At 44.9% G+C, this 20,173-nt stretch overlaps 1 protein-coding gene, 1 long non-coding RNA gene and 3 other non-coding genes across 8 annotated transcripts; all 5 read right to left on the reverse strand.

The window, feature by feature from the left end:
* Positions 1-11,135: 11,135 nt before the first annotated feature.
* LOC109689588 (uncharacterized) lies at positions 11,136-12,983 on the reverse strand. Of its 4 annotated transcripts, none has more exons than XR_002212716.2 (5): positions 12,824-12,983; positions 12,604-12,645; positions 12,346-12,382; positions 11,659-11,781; positions 11,136-11,385 (listed from the first exon to the last, which is right to left on the reverse strand). It is a non-coding gene; the product is annotated as an uncharacterized lncRNA (long non-coding RNA). The 4 variants fall into 4 exon arrangements; XR_012450688.1 differs by having other exon boundaries at positions 11,629-11,781; XR_002212715.2 differs by having other exon boundaries at positions 11,594-11,781.
* LOC141410675 (small nucleolar RNA ZL8) lies at positions 11,486-11,568 on the reverse strand. The gene has a single exon (XR_012435495.1). It is a non-coding gene; the product is annotated as a small nucleolar RNA ZL8 (small nucleolar RNA).
* Positions 11,927-11,993, reverse strand: LOC141410573 (small nucleolar RNA SNORD52). The gene has a single exon (XR_012435419.1). It is a non-coding gene; the product is annotated as a small nucleolar RNA SNORD52 (small nucleolar RNA).
* On the reverse strand, positions 12,467-12,531 carry LOC141410574 (small nucleolar RNA SNORD48). The gene has a single exon (XR_012435420.1). It is a non-coding gene; the product is annotated as a small nucleolar RNA SNORD48 (small nucleolar RNA).
* A 4,714-nt stretch (positions 12,984-17,697) lies between the features above and the next one.
* On the reverse strand, positions 17,698-20,113 carry LOC109689572 (heat shock 70 kDa protein 1). The gene has a single exon (XM_020168481.2). The coding sequence runs from the start codon at positions 19,935-19,937 to the stop codon at positions 18,012-18,014; it is 1,926 nt and encodes a 641-aa protein (XP_020024070.2). The 5' UTR covers positions 19,938-20,113; the 3' UTR covers positions 17,698-18,011.
* Between the last annotated feature and the right edge of the window lie 60 nt (positions 20,114-20,173).

Consider the following 20,173-nt stretch of genomic DNA (forward strand, 5'->3'; position numbering starts at 1 on the left):
TCCAGGTGAGCTGATCCTCTCTAAAAAGAAACAAATTGTTCACAAGCCACAAGAGGAGGTGGCACAGAAGAAAAAGATTATCCCAGAAGAAACAAAAATGTATGACATGGGGATAAATTCACCATAAAATAAATGCAAAAAATTAAACCAACAAACACCCATACATTTGAATGTATGATAAACTTTACCACAAAAAAAGATAGAAGGAAAAGATTAATGGCGACTTCTTAATAGCTTGGCAAATGCAGAACAAAGAAGGAGGTGTCCCGAGGGAATGACTGGTCAGGGTGGGGAGGGGGGAAGTGAACATACACAGTCAGCTTTCTGTTTCAGGATCTTAAGCCAAGCTAACTGTGCTATGTTCCTCACTGAACCAACTTGTAAGGAAAGCATGTTGTGTCAAAAGACAAACTTGCAACAGATTTATCTTCAACAGCTAGTCGGTTTTTATTTGCAATTCTGTATTCAGGTAACACATTATTATGTAAAGTAGAATTAGTGCTCTGATAAGCTAAGAAGAAAAGGGCGGTTTGTTTTTATTTTATTTTTTTGGTATTGGGGCTTGAACTCGGCCTACACCTTGAGCCACTCCACTAGCCCTTTTCTGTGAAGGGTTTTTTCTAGTTAGGGTCTTGCAGAACTATTTGCCCATGCTGGCTTTGAACTATGATCCTTCTGCTCTCTGCCTCCTGAGTAGCTAGGATTACAGAAATGAGCCACCTGCACCTGGCAAAAAACGGTGGTTTTATAAGTAGAAATGGGCTGAAGAAATCAGAAACAGTACACAAAGTTGATTGGTGATTTCAAAACTACTTTTGAGGTGGCTCAAGCTGGTAATCACTGATACTTGGAAGACAAAGATTGGAAGGATGTCAGTTCGAGGTCAGAGCAGGAAAAAAGTTTGCAACTTTGCAACACCCCATCTCAATTTATGGCTGGGTGTGGTGGTGCACACCTATCATTCTAGCTATAAAGAGGAAGCAGAAAAACAAGACCCAATTTCAGAAATTAACCAACAAAGATGGTGGAGTAGCTCAAGGGGTAAGAGTGCCTGCCTAGCAAACATGAGGCCCTGAGTTCAAACTCCAGTACCGCCAAAAAAAAAACATATATATATGTTATATGTTATAGCCAGGCGCCAGTGGTTCACACCTGTAATCCTAGCTACTCAGGAGGCAGCGATCAGGAGGATCACAGTTCAAAGCCAGCCAGGGCAAATAGTGCAAGAGACCCTATCTCCAAAAAACCCATCACAGAAAAGGACTAGTCAAGTGGTTCAAGGTGTAGACCCTGAGTTTAAACCCCAGTACCACAAAAAAAACAAAAAAAGAAAACACATGGAGGTTGGTCTGAGGTTGCAATTCAGTGGTACAGGCTTGCCTAGCAGGCAAGGGAGGTTGGGTTTGATCCTCAGCATGGGGCTGTGGGGACAGTTGATGGAGTACTAAGATATCCATTCACATGGTGCCAAAGGATTACCCCAGTTACTATGGTTTGGATATGGTTTGTGTCCTCTCAGAGGCTCATGTGCTGGAAAAGGGTATGGGCCTCCCAGAGAAGGGGCCGGGGCTTGGGGGTATAGCTCGGTAGTGGAGTGTTTACTTGGCACACCCTGGGTGCAGTCCCCAGCACAAAACCCAACAAAAGCACCAAGAGGGCAGTTATACAAATCCAGCATGTAAAACATTCTACAAGACAACTGGGCTGGTCTCTATAAAAGGTCAGTGTCACAGAAACAAGGGGATTGTTGAATCAAGAATAACAAGATGTCACAATAGGGTTGGTGGAGTGGCTCAAGTGGTAGAGTAACAACCTAGAAGCATGAAGTCCTGAGTTCAAACCCCAACACCACCAAAAAAAAAAAAAAAAGTCACAGTACAATATACTGCTTGATCCTTAGTTGGATTTTGGGTTTTTTGGCTTTGTTTTTGTTTTGTTTTTCTGAGACAGTCTTGCTCTATAACCCAGGTTGGCCTCAAACTCAAGCTCCTCCTGTTTCAGCCTTATGAGTGCTGGCATCATGGGTGTCCACCACAATGCCCAGCACTGGATATTGGTTCATTAAAAACAACAACAACAACAAAACCATAAAAGACATTTTTGGTGACTTTTGAAAAAATTTGAATATTAATTAATTATTAAACAATATTAGAGAATTAGAATTAGTTTTCTTAGGTATGATAATAGTATGAATATCCAGCCAGGCGCTAGTGGTACATGCCTGTAATCCTAGCTACTCAGGAGATAGAGATCAGGAGGATTGTGGTCTGAAGCCAGCCCAGGCAACTAGTTTCCTCAAGACCCTATCTCAAAAAAATCTTCCCAAAAAAGGGCTGGTGGAGTTTCTCAAGGTGTAGGCCCTGAGTTCAAACCCCAGTGCCATATTAAAAAAAAAAAAAGTGTGAATATCTTTTTTATTTTGTAGATGCATGCTCAAGTAATGAAGGGATTAAATGTCATGATCTTTGTAATTTTCTTTCACAGTTCTGCCAAATATCAATATATATAGTCAGGCTGGGATGTAGCTCAGTGGTTTAGTATTTGCCTAGCATGCATAAGGCCCTGTACCACAACAATAAATAAAAATACAGGGTTTTGTCATATTTTAAAATCTGGAAAAATATTAACAATTTTTGGATTTAGGTGGGCGGTCAGTATACTTGATAACGATTTTTTTCTTTTCTTTTTTTAGCTGTACTGGGGTTTGAATTCAGGGCCTTGTACTTGCTAGGCAGGTGCTCTACTATTTGAGCCACGCCCCCACCCCTTTTTGCTTTAGTTATTATTCAGGTAGGGCCTTGTGTTTTCCCCTGGGGCTAGCCTCAAACCAAGATCCTCCTACCTGTGGTCTTCCTTGTAGCTGGGATTCCTGGGTACAGGCACCATGCTTGATTTACTGGTTGAGATTGAGGTTTTTTTGTTGTTGGTTTTTTTTTTTTTTTTTTTTTTTGTACTGGGGCTTGAACTCAGGGACTACAGCTAGGCATGTAACTCAATAGTTGACCTCTTGCCTAGCATGCTCAAGGCCCTGGATTCAATCCCCAGCACATACACAAAGAAAATTTAAAAGTATTTTTAATAATGGTTGCTAAACCACACAGCCATTCCCTATGTGGTACTGGGAGATGGGAAGGCTCCCAGACCCAGGGTGGTACCTACCTTGTTGCGAGGCCCTTTGGAGACAACTTCCTTTTCCCAGCTTATAACTTACTTACTTTCTTTCTTTCTTCCTTTCTTCCTTTCTTTCTTCCTTCCTTCCTCCCTCCCTCCCTTCCTCCCTTCCTCCCTCTCTCCCTTCCTTCCTTCCTCCCTCCCTCTCTTCCTTCCTTCCTCCCTCTCTCTCTCTTTCTCTCTCTCTCTCTCTCTCTCCCTCCCTCCTGAATCCAGGGCCTTCACATGCTAGGCAAGTGCTCTGCCACTTGAGCCACTTGAGCCACACCCCTAAATCCTTGTCCAATTTGCTATCTGCCATCATATAACTGAAAATTATTGGCATCTTTATCTTCACTGTATTTTTTTTTTTTAGAATTTAATGGTTTGATGACAGGCAATAACAAGCCTAGAGTATAACCCACTTCCACCTGATGTTCACCTGACTAGGGGCAATAAAATTAAATATTTTAAGAGTCAGCAGGTACTTTAACCCTTGGGATAATTTTTTTCTTTTCTTTTCTTTTTTTTTTTTTCGTAGTACTGGGGATTTGAACTCACACCTTGAGGCACTCTATCCGCCCTTTTTTGTGAGGGGTTTCTTTAAGATAGAGTCTCAAACTATCTGCCCAGGCTGGCTTCAAACTTCAATCTTCTTGATCTCTGCCTCCTGAGTAGCTAGGATTACAGGTGTGAGCTACCAGCACCCACCTTGTTTACTTATTCTTTAGGAAGTAACATGACAACCAAAAGACAACTTTGAATCAGGGCGTGGTGGTACATGCCTGTAATACCAGCACTTGGGAGGCTGACGAAGGAGGATCACAAGTTCCAGGGTACCCTGGGCTATATAGCAAGACCTTATCTCAAAAAATGAAAGGAAAAAAAAAGACAATTAAGGGGCTGAAGGTGTAGCTTAGCAGTACAGTGCTTGCCTAACATGTTTGAGGCCCTGTGTTTTAGCCCTAGCACTACCACCACAAAAAAAATAATAATCACCATGGAAAGTAGGGTGTTCCAGAAAAGTCAGTACTATAATAAACAAACTAATAAGGATTTAATCTACTGAAGGCCAGGTGCCCCCCACGTGTTGTGCTGCAGCTGTAACAAAGCAAACTGGTGAGAGCCGCTCCAAACAAGCAGTGCCAGGGTGGAGCACCTCACTCCATCCTCCATGTTTAAAGCTTCCTTTCCATGTCATCTCTGATTTTCTGGTCTCAATGTGGGTGATTCTTCTTTGGTTCACTAACTCACCATTTGGTTGTTCTGTTTAACCTGTTTGTTATGCTTCTTGTGTATTTGTTTATTTCTATTCTAGACCTTCCACTTTTCTTCCCCCTACTCCTAGTGCTGAGAACTGAATGCAGGACTACAGGAATGCTAAGCAAACTCTTTATCAATGAGCCACATCCCAGGTGCCTGATTTATTTTCTTAATTTTGTTTATTTATTTGTTTTGGGGGACTGGAGTTTGAATCAGACCTTCATGATTTACAAAACATGTGTTCTACCTTTTGAGCCACACTTCCAGTCATTTCCTTTTAACTCTACCCACTCTTTCTTTGATGCCCAGTTCATGTAAAGATGGATTAAGTACTTTCCTTTATCTCTTGGAACATCTTCACCCTCCTTACTCTATTTTTTTTTTTTTGCAATACTGGGGTTTGAACTCAGGTCCTACACCTTGAGCCACTCCACGAGCGCTTTTTTGTGACGGTTTTTTTCAAGATAGGGTCTTGCGAACTATTTGCCCAGGCTGGCTTTCAGTCACGATCCTCCTGATCTCTGCCTCCTGAGTAGCTAGGATTACAGGCGTGAGCCACTGGCTCCTGGCTCCTTACTGTGTTTTATTTATTTTGCAGTACTGGAGCTTGCTAAGCAGGGGCTCTACCACCTGAGCCACACCCAGCCCTTCCTTACCTCTGTAGTGTGTTGTGCTCTGCTGTGTGAGGTTCTCAGCTGTAAAGTCATCTGTTATTGCACTTGCTGGCTCCTTCCCATGGGCCTGGATTTCCCTGGGTCTTTTATTCTAGTTCATTTTCATTGGTTGCCTTTCAAGGGAGCACTTTGTGTGAGCTCTGAGTCTAGAGGTGTTCCCAGGGAGTGATTTAGTTTGTTTTGCTCAGCCCTTTGGGACTCACAGGTCCCAAACTATATTTTTAAATTATTAAAAAATATTCAGTCAGGTACTAACAGCTTACATCTGTAATCCTAGCAACTCAGGAGGCAGAGAGCAGAAGGATTGAGGTTCAAAGCCAGCCTGGGCAAATAGTTCAAGAGACCCTATCTCAAAAAAAAAAAAAAAAAAATCATGAAAAAGGGATGGTAGAGTATCTTAAGATGTAGGCCATGAGTTCAAACTCCAGCACCTCAAAAATATGTATATACTTATTGGGGGTTGGAGTGCCTGCCTAGAGAGTTTAAGGCCCTGAGTTCAAACCCCAGTACTGCCAAAAAAAAAAAAAAATCGCACCAGGAAGTAAAAATTGGTAGGACTGAGGTTCTAGGCCAGCTTGGGCAAAAGGTTAGTGAGATCCCTCCATCTCAACAAATAAACTGGGCATGGTAATGCACATCTGTAATCTTAACCTTTAATTCCAGCTACAAGAGGCTATACATAGGAGGATTGTTGTTTGAGGCCAGCCCGGGTGAAAAGATAGGAGATCAAAAAAATAACTAAAGTAAAAAAGAGTTGGGGTGCGCTCAAGTGGTAGAGTAGCTGCCTAGCAAACATAAGGTCCAGTACCACCAAAAAAATATCTTAAGCCAGACACCAGTGGCTCACACCTGTAAACCTAGCTACTCAGGAGGCAGAGATCAGGAGGATCACAGTTCAAAGCCAGCCTGGGCAAATACTTCGAAAGACTCTGTCTTGTAAAAACACATCACAAAAAAGGGCTGGTGGAGTGGCTCAGGGTGTAGGCCCTGAGTTCAAGCCCCAGTACCACAAAAAAAAGAACTTAGACACAAAATTATAAAAAAGTATACAATAAACTCCATAAGCCCCTATGTACACTTCCCTGATTACATCACTCACCCTCCCTCATGAATCTCCTGTGTCAGCCTCCCAAGTATCTGTTATTACAGGAATGTACCACCATACCTGGCTGTAAATGTGTTTATATATTACATACTACCCATGTATTGGTGATTTGATCTTTTTTTTTACATTTTGTTCGTGAGATTATTCATGCTGGCTTATTAGTCCTGCCAGTGCTGCATGCGACGGGTTACTGCTTTGGTAGTTTATTTTCTCAGTAAATCACAAGTTACCTGTTCTTCCTGTTCGAGAACAATTGGGGTCCCCCCATTACAAATAATCCAAAGACTTTTTATGTTCGTTAATCCTTGTAATATGCATGTGAGTTTGGGGCGTATCACTAGAAGTAGAAACAATGGTTTTCATAAATATTGCCAAATTGTTTTCCTTTTTTTTGGTGGCACTGGGGTTTGAACTCAGGGCCTCACACTTGCTAGGCAGGTGCTTTTACCGCTTGAGCCACTCCACCAGCCCGCCAAATTGTTTTCCAAAGGGACTGTATGAAGTTATGTTCCCATAAGCAATGTCCAAAACGGGTTTTTGTTTTGTTTTATTTGAGACAGAGTCTCGCTGAGTAGCCCAGGTTGCCCTCACATTCTCCATTCTCCTGCCTCTACCTCAAGTGGTAGGATTACAGATGTGCCCCACCACACCCTGCTCCAGAACAGTTTTTAAGTTTACTTCTCAGCTCTAGGGTTATTTTTTCACTCAACACAGGTGGTGCAAAAACTACATCCACAGTCCTAGTGGTGCCCATAGAGCAGGGCATGAAGCCATGACCTATCAGCAGACAGAAAAGTCACTCCCTTACATTGACAGGAGAGCCCCATTGGTCCCAGCTTTGTCCTGTGGCTGCAGCTGAATGGAGGGTACAAGTCAGATGACAAAGCTGCCACACCCCTTGTGGTGCAGGGAGGACACTGAAAATTCAGGGTCTTTCATTACAGGCTACCTTTAGCATCGGGGATGTAGCATAGGGGAATGAAGCCCCTTTCTAAATCCTGGATCTGCCCATCCTGCCTACCAGCGCACGGACATCTCTGCTGAGAGATCCCAAGCTGTCCCCAAGCTGAGCTGCAGGCTATTGAGGTTCCAGACAGATGTCTCCTCACAAATGAGCTATAGTGCACAGGACAAGAGGGCTCTTGAAAGTGACCTGGTGGAACTGGCTGAACTGCTAGAAGCAAAGGACAAATGGACATTTCTGCATCCTCCTAGTGCCATGGGATCGTTGCCATCCTAAACACTGGCAGACCAAGTCAGGAATGTTCCTAGAACTTGGCTTTAGGTGTTTTTTCTTTTTTGGTGGCACTGGGGTTTGAACTCAGGGCCTCACACTTGCTAGTCAGGCGTGCTACCACTTGAGCCACTCCACCTGTTGGCTTTAGGTGTGTGTCTACAATGTACTTTATTATCACTGAAGGTTCTTCCTCATGACTGATATACATGTCACCAGGGCTGGCCTTCATGTTGCTTGAATCTCTGAGCCCTTCGTTCCTGGAAAATCTGACATATGGCTCCAGTTTCATATTTTCCACATCCTTGTGGTGGCATCAACCTTTGCTTATTTTGATGGGGTCTCCAAACTACAGGAACCCCATTGTGGCTTAGGAGGGGGTTATACTGATGACTCCCTTCTCTGAGAATTCCTACATGAGGTATGGTGAGCAAATTTCCAAGGGCTTTTAAAAATAAGTTCTTTGGCAGTTGGGTTTGTAATGCTGCACACCTATAATCCTAGCTACTCAGGAGGCAGAAGCAGGAGGACTGAGTATGGGAGACTGGCCCTGGAAAAGTTAGGGAGACCCTATCATAAAACAATGCAAACAAAGGGGTTAAGAGTGTGACTCAAGAGGTAGAGCTCTTACCTAGCAAGCATGAGGCCCTGGGTTCAAATTTCAACACCAAAATAAAGGAAAAAGACGGAAAAGAAAAAGAAAAAAAATTGTTAAGAAAGTCTGAGTTCTGTTCACAGGCTGTAGAGGGTGAAGAGGGCTCCACTTACTAGTTCCCTGTGAGGCAGTCACCTTGTGGGCTCCTCAGACAATACTTTGAATCTTAGGTTGAGATCTTACCTTCTCAAACCATTTTTGGAAAAAAAAATAATGGACTGTGACTTCAGAAATGTTTCTCACTTCTTTCTCCACCCCCAGAAGAAAATGACTTTCCCTTAACCCCCCTTACATTTTTCCAGGGGTGGGTGCTGCGGACAAAATCCAGGGACTCATGTATGCCAGACAAGCACTCTGTCACTGAGCCATATCCCCAGCCCCCACCCTGGTTTTTCTTTGGTTTTTTTTGGTGAAACTGGGGTTTTGAACTCAGTGTTTCAGCCTTGCAAAGCAGGCACTCTACTGCTTGATTGATACCTCCAGTCCACTTTTTACTCTGATTATTTTAAACATGGGGTCTCAGGAACTATTTGCCTCTGCTGGCATATCTCAATCCTATCTCAGCCTCCCACGTATGTAGGATTACAGGATTGAGCCATCAGCAGTTGGCTCATCCTTTTTACCCTAGCTTGTAACAGTCCATCCACTTTTGTTGACTTCAAAAACAATTATAACCTGGTCTCATCTTTCTAGAGCCTGGATCTGCTTGTTTAACAGGAAAAATAATTCCACCAACTTCTATTTACACAGTCCAAGTAATTGTGGGTGTGTAACTTCCAACACACACACCCTTAGCACAGTAATAGAAAATGGAAAAAGGTATCTGATACTAAGCTTTAAAAAAGAAACCTATTGCCTTGGTCACTCAAGCCTGTAATCCTAGCTACTCAAGAGGGAAGACTGAGGTTTGAGGCCAGCCTGGGCAAAAAGTTCACAAGAAGTTGGGTGCTGCCAGGCACCAGTGGCTCACGTCTGTAATCCTAGCCACTCAGGAGGCAGACATTAGGAGGATCACGGTTCAAAGTCAGCCCAAGCAAAATAGTTCTGGAAGACCCTATCTTGAAAGACCCTTCTCAAAAATAGGGCTGGTGGAGTGGCTCAAGGTGAAGCCCTGAGTTCAAATCCCAATACTACCAAAAAAAAAAAAAAAAAAAGGCTTGGTGCTGGTAGCTCATGCATGTAATCCTACTCAGGAGGATCACAATCTTGAGGCCAGCCTAGCCAGTAGTTTGCTAGACCCTATCTCAAAATACACTCCCCAGCCCACACAAGGGTTGGTGGAGTGATCAATTGACAGAGCACCTACCTAGCTAGCATGAGGCTCTAAGTTCAAACTCCAGTACTGAAAAAAAAACCTCTTAAGACCCTATCTCAACCAATGGCTACATAGGTAAGCAAATACAGGCCAGGCATAAAGTGAAACATATCTCAAGAATCACCAACAGGACTAGAGGAGTGGCTCTAGTGGTAGAGTGCCAGCTTTGCAAGCATAAAGCCCTGAGTTCAAACCCCAATCCAAAAAAAACCAAAATGCCATTGGCAGAGTGGCTCAAATGGTAGAGAACATGCCTGTGCACATGCCTGTCAAGTGTGAAGCCAAGTTCAACTGCCAGTACCATCAAAAAAAAAAAAAAAAAAAAAAGGGCTGACAGTGTGGCGTAAGTGGTAGACTGCCTATCTAGCAAGTGTGAGGTCCTGAGTTCAAACTCCACTACCATCAAAAAAATGAAAAAACTCTATCATTGTTATTCTGACGCAAAGACTATTATGACAACAAAAATACGGTATCAAAGAGGAAGAAAGACCACTTCTGGACCCAAGGACCTTGTTAAATGGACCTTGTTAAGGACTGACTTTTATTAACTATATTCTTTAGGGGTATGTTCAGAGTAAACCTATAAAGAAGAGTCAGAGAATGATATAGCCACAATTCAGGAGATGGTTTTCTCTGAGAAAGGGGGAAACTGAATCAACAAATTTGCTCAGTTTTTGGCAATATCTAGTTGAGAAACGGTACACTGTAGACGGAAATGAATTGACTCATTGACACTTCCATGTCATGAACTTGAGCAAATTTTAAGGATGTTTAAGACATCCACTAGGGGGTGCTAGGCGGAAAGGGATACTGTATGACTCATCCTATTGTCTGGCTGTAAAGTATCACTATGAAATATTAAGATTTGGCTTTGAAATCAGACCATGAATATTTTTTTTTTTTGGAGGGACTGGGGATTATACCTAGTAAGGGGGCACTCTTTACTATTTGAGCTGTCCCCAGACCTAGGAAACGTACACAAAATGGCCCAAAATTGTCACCTGGAATATTAAGTGGGTGTAGGGAGAACATGTCAGAAGTGTAAGCTATCTTTACAAAACAATGCATCAAAACATTAAATGCATATACTTTTTACAACAAGAATTTCAGTATAGCAGAATAAAACGGAGGAGGGGGATGGAAAACATTCCCGATTCCCAACGCAAGAAATGGGAGTAAAAGAGACTAAAATGTATATACTGTTCACTCTGAAAATTGTACACCTCCAAACATCCTATAACCCAACTTCACATAGGGGAAATAAGATGTCAGCACAGACAGCATGACTACAAACCTCACTACAGATGTGGCTGAAATGGTAGAGTACCTGCCTAGGAGTTCAAACTCTAGCACACACACACACACACACACACACAAAGGACATTGTTGGCTCACTGTCTGTAATCCTAAACACTCAGAGGAGGCAGAGATCAGGTTAGTTTGAAGCCAGCTCAGGGTATAGTTCCAGACCCTACATACCTAACATAAAACAGGGATGATGGGGTGACTCATGCAGTGGAAGTGCCTTGCTTCCAAAAAACAAAACAAAGAAACCTAAATTTCAGATGCTGAGTAAAATTTACAGGATGTTCCTCCTCTGTCAACATACATTAATACATGCTGAGTGTGTACCTTACATTTCCACTGGTTCACCAAAAGGTTAATTAGGTGACTGTGTTAACAGTTTTACCATCACTGAAAACTTCAAACCCTTATGAATAACAGGAAGTACGATGCCATTATTTGCTTTAAAATATTTATTGGAGTATTTTTGATAAAATAAGGTCCATGTATAAAAAAACAAAATACAAGTAAACGGTTGTTTTTTTAGATAGAAGGACATCACACCCTGCTAATGTTGTGTACTTGGTACATATTTCAAATTTCTAGCCAGTGTTTTGCTTAAGTAGACAGCTGCTCACACAGGTTAATACAGGAAAAGAGAAAGTTCCCAGGATCTGACAGGTCATTCTTGATGTCAGCAAAATCCTGAAATTTAATAAAAGGAGCATGTATCAGAACCATGCTGGCAACAGTACAAATAGTAAGTTGAGTGGACAGGGTAGGTGCCACACAAGGTGGAGAAGCATGAGGAGTGGATCAGGTGGTTTCAAAGATCCTCAGAGAAAAGCTCAGAGACTCTAGTCCAACCAGGTCATCATTACCACTCAATTACCACACAAATATGAAGACTCACCCTGGCAACCTAGGAGAAACGGCTCACTCTCTTACCAGCTTGATTTAAAGTACAGGAATCACTACCTAGGTATAAAGCCACGAACAGTCTTCCAAGGAGTACATTCCACCCCTTCAGCTTTCAGTCCTCAGGTTAGCACAGAATTTCCCTGAAGGGGCACCACCTGGAGTGTTCCCACAGCTCTCATTCTGGAAGGATGAAAACACAACAATTAACAGGGGCTGGGGAAGGAGAGCCCCTACTTAGATAGATGAGGACCTGCCAAGCATACACAAACAAAAAGCAATGTTTTTATGGCCCTTCCCAGAGATCCAGGTACCAAGTTCCCTAAATGAGTCAGAATTTGTGCTTGACATCAGGACCAACGTCAGAGACTCTAGTCTGTGAAATCATCATTCCCAATTTAGGGAGACCTGGATCAAGGAAAACCGTTCTGGGAAGAGACCTATTAGTCAAAGTCAACAAACCCAGTATATAAGGATGCCACAAATGAGAAGTCCAGGGAAAGTTTGAAAGGACAAGAGCAGAAAATAAATGTAGAACTGTTGTAAATAGCTCGTTGTGCCCCCATACGTGCTATTAAAATTACAGTTGAAGTTTAAGTCAAGTCGCTTACCAATAAACAGAGAATCCCAACAAAACAAAGGACATGGTTTTAAAAAGCGGAAAAACAGGTGATAACGTCCAATGTTAGACAGGTTGGGAAGATAATTGCTCGAGGCACGTGGAGGGCTGTCGCACCTAATACTAACCTTCATTCAAGAACACACCAGTGGACGTCTCAAACCGCTAAATGGATAAATGAGACACGGAATTAGAAAGGGTTACGGGTCACCTACTTTCCTGAGCCCAGGTGCTACTTCTGACCTAAGGGGCTTCAGCGCGCTGCGGTGATGGCGTCAGCGAGACACTCGGAGTCACCAATTGTCATCATCACCCCGTTCTCTCCCCCGCCCAAAAGAAACGGCTGTCCACTCCCAATCTTGCCATCACGTGCACTGTGCACTTACCACTGCGGTAGTACTGCAGCCTCGCTTGCGAGGATGAGGAACCTAGGAAGAAACCAATGAGTCGGCAGAGGCCGGGAGAGCGCCAATCAACTGCCCCGTACCCGGGCTGGGTCAGTTCCAAGAGGTGTCGTCAGGCCGACATCAGAAACTCTAGTCTATAATGGCAATTCATCCTGCTCAGCCCTACACAGTCCCTTCCCGCCGCGGGGCCCGCCAGTACCTGCACGTGGGCCGCTGCATGAAGGCGGGCCTAGCGCCTTTTCCTTGCTCCGCAGCCATGTCGGCAGCAAACGCCTCGCAGACACCCGACAGACCATAACCATCACCAAGGACCTCACCACACAAAGAGAAACACCTTCCCCCGGCCGGAGCTATTTATAGCCGGGCCGGGTCGGGGCCTGACGGGCATGGCTGTCTTCTTATATGCCTGATTTGATAACAGACATTTTCCCAATCTAAATGGGAATAAAACAAAGTGAAGGAAAGGCCTTGAAAGTATGTTTCATAGTCCCCTGGGCAAATAGTCGGGTTTTTTTGTGAACTTTAATAAACAAAGAACCCAATTTGACCTAGCTAATCAGGCGAGAGAAAGGCCCCGCGCGCGAGATCTACGCTCTTGCTTAAGCAGGTTTGGCTTGCTCCAGTCGCATCTGCACGGGTTAGTAACTCTAGGGCGGTCTTTCGACTTAACTCCCCGGAGTTTAGGTCCAGCTCATCCCCAAGGGACTCACTCCGCTCTCTCCAACCAGCGAGTCTAAATAAGTACCCTGGCCCCTGCTCCACAGAGGGCGCAGACACATTAGCTTATTGTTATTTTTAAATCTTGAGTAAGAGTTAATATTCTAAAGATCACTCGTAACACGGCCAAGGATGAATAATGAAAACGAAGAAAAACATACAATTGCTGAAATCTAAGAATATTTTCTTTGGAAAAAAATTCCAACAAGGTTATCATTAATATCTAAAACCAAAGACAAAAACAATTGTTCTTTGATTCACTAGTAATTTAAATAAAACTGCAGCTCTTCAAAAGCAACTCTGAATGAATTTTTTTAAATGAGCTCTTCTAAATCTCTGATTTTTTTTTGCGGTACTGGGGCTTGAATTCAGGGCCTACACCTTGAGCCACTCCAGCCCTTTTTGGTGATGGGGTTTTTTGAGCTAGGTTCTTGATGACTATTTGCCCGGGGTGGCTTCTAACCGATATCCTCCTGATCTCTACCTAGCTAGGATTACAGGCATGACCCACCAGCACCTGCCTTCAGTTCTTTCATCACAATAATTTTAAAATTTTGTTTCTAAAAATATTCGTATGACAGAAAATGAGTGATAATTTTTGGGAAGCACTTCAAGTATTGACTCAAGTAGCTTACCACAGTTAATGGACAAGCTAGGGATACTGGTGATTTTTTTTTCATTGTAATTATTTATGCTCCAATTTTTAGTTATTCCTTCATATTTTATGAAAATGATATCAAATTTAATGTGCCAAATTTAAAACTTTTCACGAATACCATTTCGTATGTCTTTTTTTGTTTTTGTTTTCTGTGGTACTGGGGTTTGAACTCAGGGCCTATACCTTGAGTTACACCACCATGTTTGTGATGGGTTTTTTCAAGATAGGGTCTTGTTTGCCCAGGCTGGCTTTAAACTTGCAGTCCAACAGATTTCTGTCCCCTGAGTAGCTAGGATTACAGGTGTAAGCCTCCTGAGCCTTCCTCAGCGTGTTTTTTTTTTTTTAAACAGCTTAAGAGGTAGTGATCATACAGTAAACTGACATATTTAAAATACAGTTTGATAACTTTTTTTCCATCTATATAGTTTGCTAATGTTAAGTATATTGGCATTGTGCAAAAGTTCTAGAGCCTTTTCCTCTTCCAAAAAGGAAATGCTATGCCTTTAAACAATTACTCCCTATTCCCCCTTCACATCCTTTTTATAAGCAGTGCATGGTCTGAAAATTGGACCAAAGCTGGTTAAGTGTTCAGTACCCTCTAAATAGTGCTTCATGTCACAGGAAGTTTGAAGTAAACTCAATGGGGTGGGGTGGCAACAGCCAGGCCCTATTCTCCCTTCTTTAGTTTTACCTCCCTCAGGATTATTCCTTAGGCATTTGCTCTTGGTCCTTAATCCACCAGTGCATCAGTCCAAATTCCACCATCCTGGTCTCTTTCCTTACCCTCATTTGTAACTGCAGATAATGTTTGGTGGTGGGTGTTGGCATCTGTTTCTTCATCTTGTGAGAAAGCCACATATAGCAAGATGATTTGGGGATTTCAAATCATATGAAATCAATTTCCTTTTTGAGTCACATACAGTGGGCATAAGAGCAAAAGTTGGTCCAGACAGGCCTGTAATCCCAGCACCAGGGAGGCTGAGGCAGTAAGATTGCCTGTTTGAGGACAGCCTGGGCCATATAGCTAAACCCTGTCTCAAAAGAAGTTAATACGTAAATATATTGTTGTGGAAAACGGCGAGGGAAACATAGTCACCGAGACCACTTTGCAGGAAACAGGAATTTTATTATGCTAGCAGACTCCAGAGATAAATTCTCAAAGCCCTGATCCAGATCAGAGTCAGGAGATGAGTTATATCCCCCCAAGTGGTTTATGTAACCAGGGGGGTTTTGCAGTAGATGGTTCACAGGTGGTCAGAAAGACAAGCCAGTTACAGAGAAACAAGATGGTTACAGAGTTTCCCCCAACACCCCTTACAGTCTGTGGTCACAGTCACAGGAAACCTTGCAGAGCCTAGCTGGAGGTCTGTGACACTTTTGGGCTTGCAGAAGGTTGCTTCCCCCCAGAGTAGGGAATTCAAGGTGAATTCTAGACACACAGTAAATCCCAGAAAAATAGCCATGTTGGCTCCAACAATGTAAGTAAAAAATTTGAGCTGGGTGCCGGTGGCTCATGTCTGTAATCTTAGCTTCTCAGGAGGCAGAGATCAGGAGGATAGTGCTTTGAAGCCAGCCTGGGGAAATAGTTCTGCAAGACCCTATCTGCAAAATATCCATCACAAAAAAGGACTGGGAGTGTCTCAAAGGCATAGGCCCTGAGTTCAAACCCCAGTACTGCAAAAAAAAAAAAAAAATTAAAATTTGAAAGGCCATGTACATGCAAGAAATATATTGCTTTTTACTGTATCCCCCTGCAATTATTTTATCATCCCTCCCTTCCCTGAAGGTTTCAGGCTTCCATCAAAAGATCTCTTCCAGCAGGAGCTGGTGGCTCATGCTGGTAATCCTAACTACTGGGGAGGCTGAGATCAGGAGGAGCACAATTCAAGGCCAGTCCTGGCAAATAGCTCCAGAATAACCAGAACTGGACTGATGGAGTGATTCAAGTGGTAGCAGGCCTGCCTAGCAAGTGTGAGACCCTGAGTTCAAAGCCCAGCAATGTCAAAATAAAATAAGCAGACTAAAACGGACTGGAGGCATTGTGGCTTAAGCCACAGAGTGCCTGTTTTGCAAGCATAAACCCAAGGTTCAAACCCCAGTCTCATCAAAAAACAAAAAAACCCCATCACATCTCTTCTAGGACCCATCCTGTAATCCCAACTATGGAGGAGGCAGCAATCAGGAGTAAGACATCTCAATCAGCAAACCCCGCAAGCACAAATAAGGAAGCATAAGTAGGAGGATCTTGAGCAAAAACAAATACTCTACCTGAAAAATAACTAAAGCAAAACCCAGCAGAGTGTGTGGCTCAAGTGGTAGAGTGCCTGCCTAGCAAAGAAGCTCTGAATTAAAAATCTAGGTACAGAATAAAAAAAAAAATCTAAGAATCATGGTAGTCACCTGTTTGATACATTTTTCAGCTTCTAGGGCTGAAGCTGCACCTAGGATGACGTTGCAATGACTCAAATTGCAAACTGTGTAAGTGTACAAGTAGGTAATCACTGCTTATACTGATTATTGCTCCCACCACCTTGATCTGTGCCTAGGATTACAGAGTCACAGGCACCTCACTTACCTTTTTTGTTTTTTTCCCTAGTAACTTTCAAAATTTTTTTTTTTTAAGCAATACTTGCACATGCTTGGCAGATGCTCTAACACTACTAGCCCTATAGGTAGGTATTGTGAGGCTTGATTTTGGGAAGGAAGGTGATCAGAATTCTCTCACTAGAAGTGTTACGAACACCTAACAACTACAGCATGAAGAACCCACAGAGAAGGTCTTGGATGGAAGGCCCATTATCTTGATCTTCCCAGCATTATGCTGTGCAGGTTTCCTTTTTTCTCATAATAAATTTACTATTATGTTACATTGCTAGTGTAAAGCCAGGCATGCTGGTTCCATGCCTGTAATCCCAGGATTTGGGAGGCTGAGGAAGGAGGATCTCCAGTTCATAGTAAAGACATATGAACATAGTGAAGACCCTGTCTCAAAAACAAAAACACCTTAAACTTAGAAGCAGACAGGAATAAGTAAAACAAAACACCAGGAGGTCCAGACAGTGAGGAATAACTGGCTCCCAAACCATCACTTCTTTTCCTAGACTCAGCAGAAGTGACCAGCTCCATACGCTCAACTATGAAAAATCTTTAAAATGCCTGAGAATGGAGGGATGAAAATTTACCAGGTGACAGAAAACCTGGCACAGCCCATCACATCATGCTGCCAGGCCCCTAAACTCTCAGTATCTCACTCCACACGGGGACTTGGATCTGAAAATGTCTACTTCACATTTCTGCTCAAGATAATCTTTAAAAAGTAGAGCCATTCAGATGTTTAACAGGAAGTAATCAAAGCCGAGAGGTTAAATAATTTGTGTTTGGTTACCCAGTTAGGATATAGAGAGCCAGAGTGCAAATCTGTATCTCATGTTTGCTGTTTTGCCCCTCCCCACAAAACACTTATACAGCAAACAAAACAAACTTCTCTGAGACACATCTCAACCTTACAAATGGGTTGAGATGCAATTTTTGTCTACACACTTACAACCCACATTTTAAATTCTAACAAAAAACCAAGAATCATGACTCCTAATATGCACTTCTCCTTGGAGGGACTGCCCCTTCCTAGTCACCACAGATCTATGGAATTTACAAATACCAAGATTCCAGTAAGGCTAACCAAATAAAAAGAGATGGAATACATTTTTAATATTTTATTTTGCATATGTAAGTTATAAAAACAAAAGTTCTGGCTTCGTAGTGTTGCAAAGCAAAAAATCGTACACAGGGTGGCAGTGTTCATTTCTTGCAGTATCAACTTAATAGAAAACAACTCAGTTACACAACAAAAACTTAAAACAAATCAGCCGTTACCATCAGGTTACAATTTAACTTCAAAATGAACTCAAGGAGTAGAGGATTAATATTAGGTAACATGTAGGGCAACAACAAGATCCTGGAGTCCAGAAGTCTGTCTCAAAGATGAACAAGGTAAAGGAGGATGGGCCTCTCTCTAATCCACCTCCTCGATGGTGGGGCCAGACCCAGAGCCCCCCTTGGGCGCCTGAGCTCCAAAGCCACCAGCCCCAGGGCCACCCGCACCCTGGTACAGTCCGCTGATGATAGGGTTACACACCTGCTCCAGCTCCTTCCTCTTGTGTTCAAACTCATCCTTGTCGGCCAGGGTGTTGGCATCCAGCCAGGAGAGGACCTCCTGGCACTTGTCCAGCACCTTCTTCTTGTCGGCCTCGCTGATCTTGCCCTTGAGGCCCTCGTCCTCCACGGCGCTCTTCATGTTGAAGGCGTAAGACTCCAGGGCGTTCTTGGCCGCCACCCTGTCGCGCTGCACCTCGTCCTCGGCTTTGTACTTCTCCGCGTCCTGCACCATGCGCTCGATCTCCTCCTTGCTCAGGCGGCCCTTGTCGTTGGTGATGGTGATCTTGTTGGCCTTGCCGGTGCTCTTGTCGGTGGCCGTGACGTTCAGGATGCCGTTGGCGTCGATGTCAAAGGTCACCTCGATCTGGGGCACGCCGCGGGGGGCCGGAGGGATGCCGCTCAGCTCGAAGCGCCCCAGCAGGTTGTTGTCCTTCGTCATGGCCCTCTCGCCCTCGTACACCTGGATCAGCACCCCGGGCTGGTTGTCGGAGTAGGTGGTGAAGATCTGCGTCTGCTTCGTGGGGATGGTGGAGTTGCGCTTGATGAGGGCCGTCATCACGCCTCCCGCCGTCTCCAGCCCCAGCGACAGGGGCGCCACATCCAGCAGCAGCAGGTCCTGCACGTTCTCGGACTTGTCGCCCATCAGGATGGCGGCCTGCACCGCCGCCCCGTAGGCCACCGCCTCGTCGGGGTTGATGCTCTTGTTGAGGTCGCGCCCATTGAAGAAGTCCTGCAGCAGCTTCTGCACCTTGGGGATGCGGGTGGAGCCCCCCACGAGGACCAGGTCGTGGATCTGCGCCTTGTCCAGCTTGGCGTCGCGCAGGGCCTTCTCCACCGGCTCCAGGGTGCTGCGGAACAGGTCGGAGCACAGCTCCTCGAACCTCGCCCTGGTGATGGACGTGTAGAAGTCGATGCCCTCAAACAGGGAGTCGATCTCCAGGCTGGCCTGCGTGCTGGACGACAGGGTCCTCTTGGCCCTCTCGCAGGCTGTGCGCAGACGCCTCACGGCTCGCTTGTTCTGGCTGATGTCCTTCTTGTGCTTCCTCTTGAACTCCTCCACGAAGTGGCTCACCAGCCGGTTGTCGAAGTCCTCCCCGCCCAGGTGCGTGTCCCCGGCCGTGGCCTTCACCTCGAAGATGCCGTCGTCGATCGTCAGGATGGACACGTCGAACGTGCCCCCACCCAGGTCGAAGATGAGCACGTTGCGCTCCCCCTTGCCGGTCCGGTCCAGGCCGTAGGCGATGGCGGCCGCCGTGGGCTCGTTGATGATCCTCAGCACGTTGAGCCCGGCGATCACGCCCGCATCCTTGGTGGCCTGCCGCTGCGAGTCGTTGAAGTAGGCGGGCACGGTGATCACCGCGTTGCTCACCGGGTAGCCCAGGTACGCCTCCGCGATCTCCTTCATCTTCGTCAGCACCATGGACGAGATCTCCTCGGGGTAGAACGCCTTGCTCTCGCCCTTGTAGCTCACCTGCACCTTGGGCTTGTCTCCGTCGTTGATCACCTGGAAGGGCCAGTGCTTCATGTCCGACTGCACCACCGGGTCGCCGAACTTGCGACCGATCAGCCGCTTCGCGTCGAACACGGTGTTCTGCGGGTTCAGCGCCACCTGGTTCTTGGCCGCATCTCCGATGAGTCGCTCGGTGTCGGTGAAGGCCACGTAGCTGGGGGTGGTGCGGTTGCCCTGGTCGTTGGCGATGATCTCCACTTTGCCGTGCTGGAACACCCCCACGCAGGAGTAGGTGGTGCCCAGGTCAATGCCAATCGCCGTGGTTTTGGCCATGTCGGTGTCCTGCAGCCTCTCCTCGGCTCCGCGCTGAGGTTCTGGTCGGAGTTTGCCGACGGGATCCGCTAAGGAAAGCTTCGATCCTTGCTGAGATTGCAACACCGACAGACCCCGCTCTGTTAAAGCGCTCTGGTTCACGACAAAAATCCCCGAGAAGATCCCAGCAGTTACCCAGGCTCGCTCTTCCCAGCCGCGCAGCCAGTGGGGTTTTTATAAGTCGTCGTCGAGCCCCG

The sequence above is a fragment of the Castor canadensis genome, chromosome 8 (assembly GCF_047511655.1).
Source record: "Castor canadensis chromosome 8, mCasCan1.hap1v2, whole genome shotgun sequence".
NCBI classification, from domain to species: domain Eukaryota; kingdom Metazoa; phylum Chordata; class Mammalia; order Rodentia; family Castoridae; genus Castor; species Castor canadensis.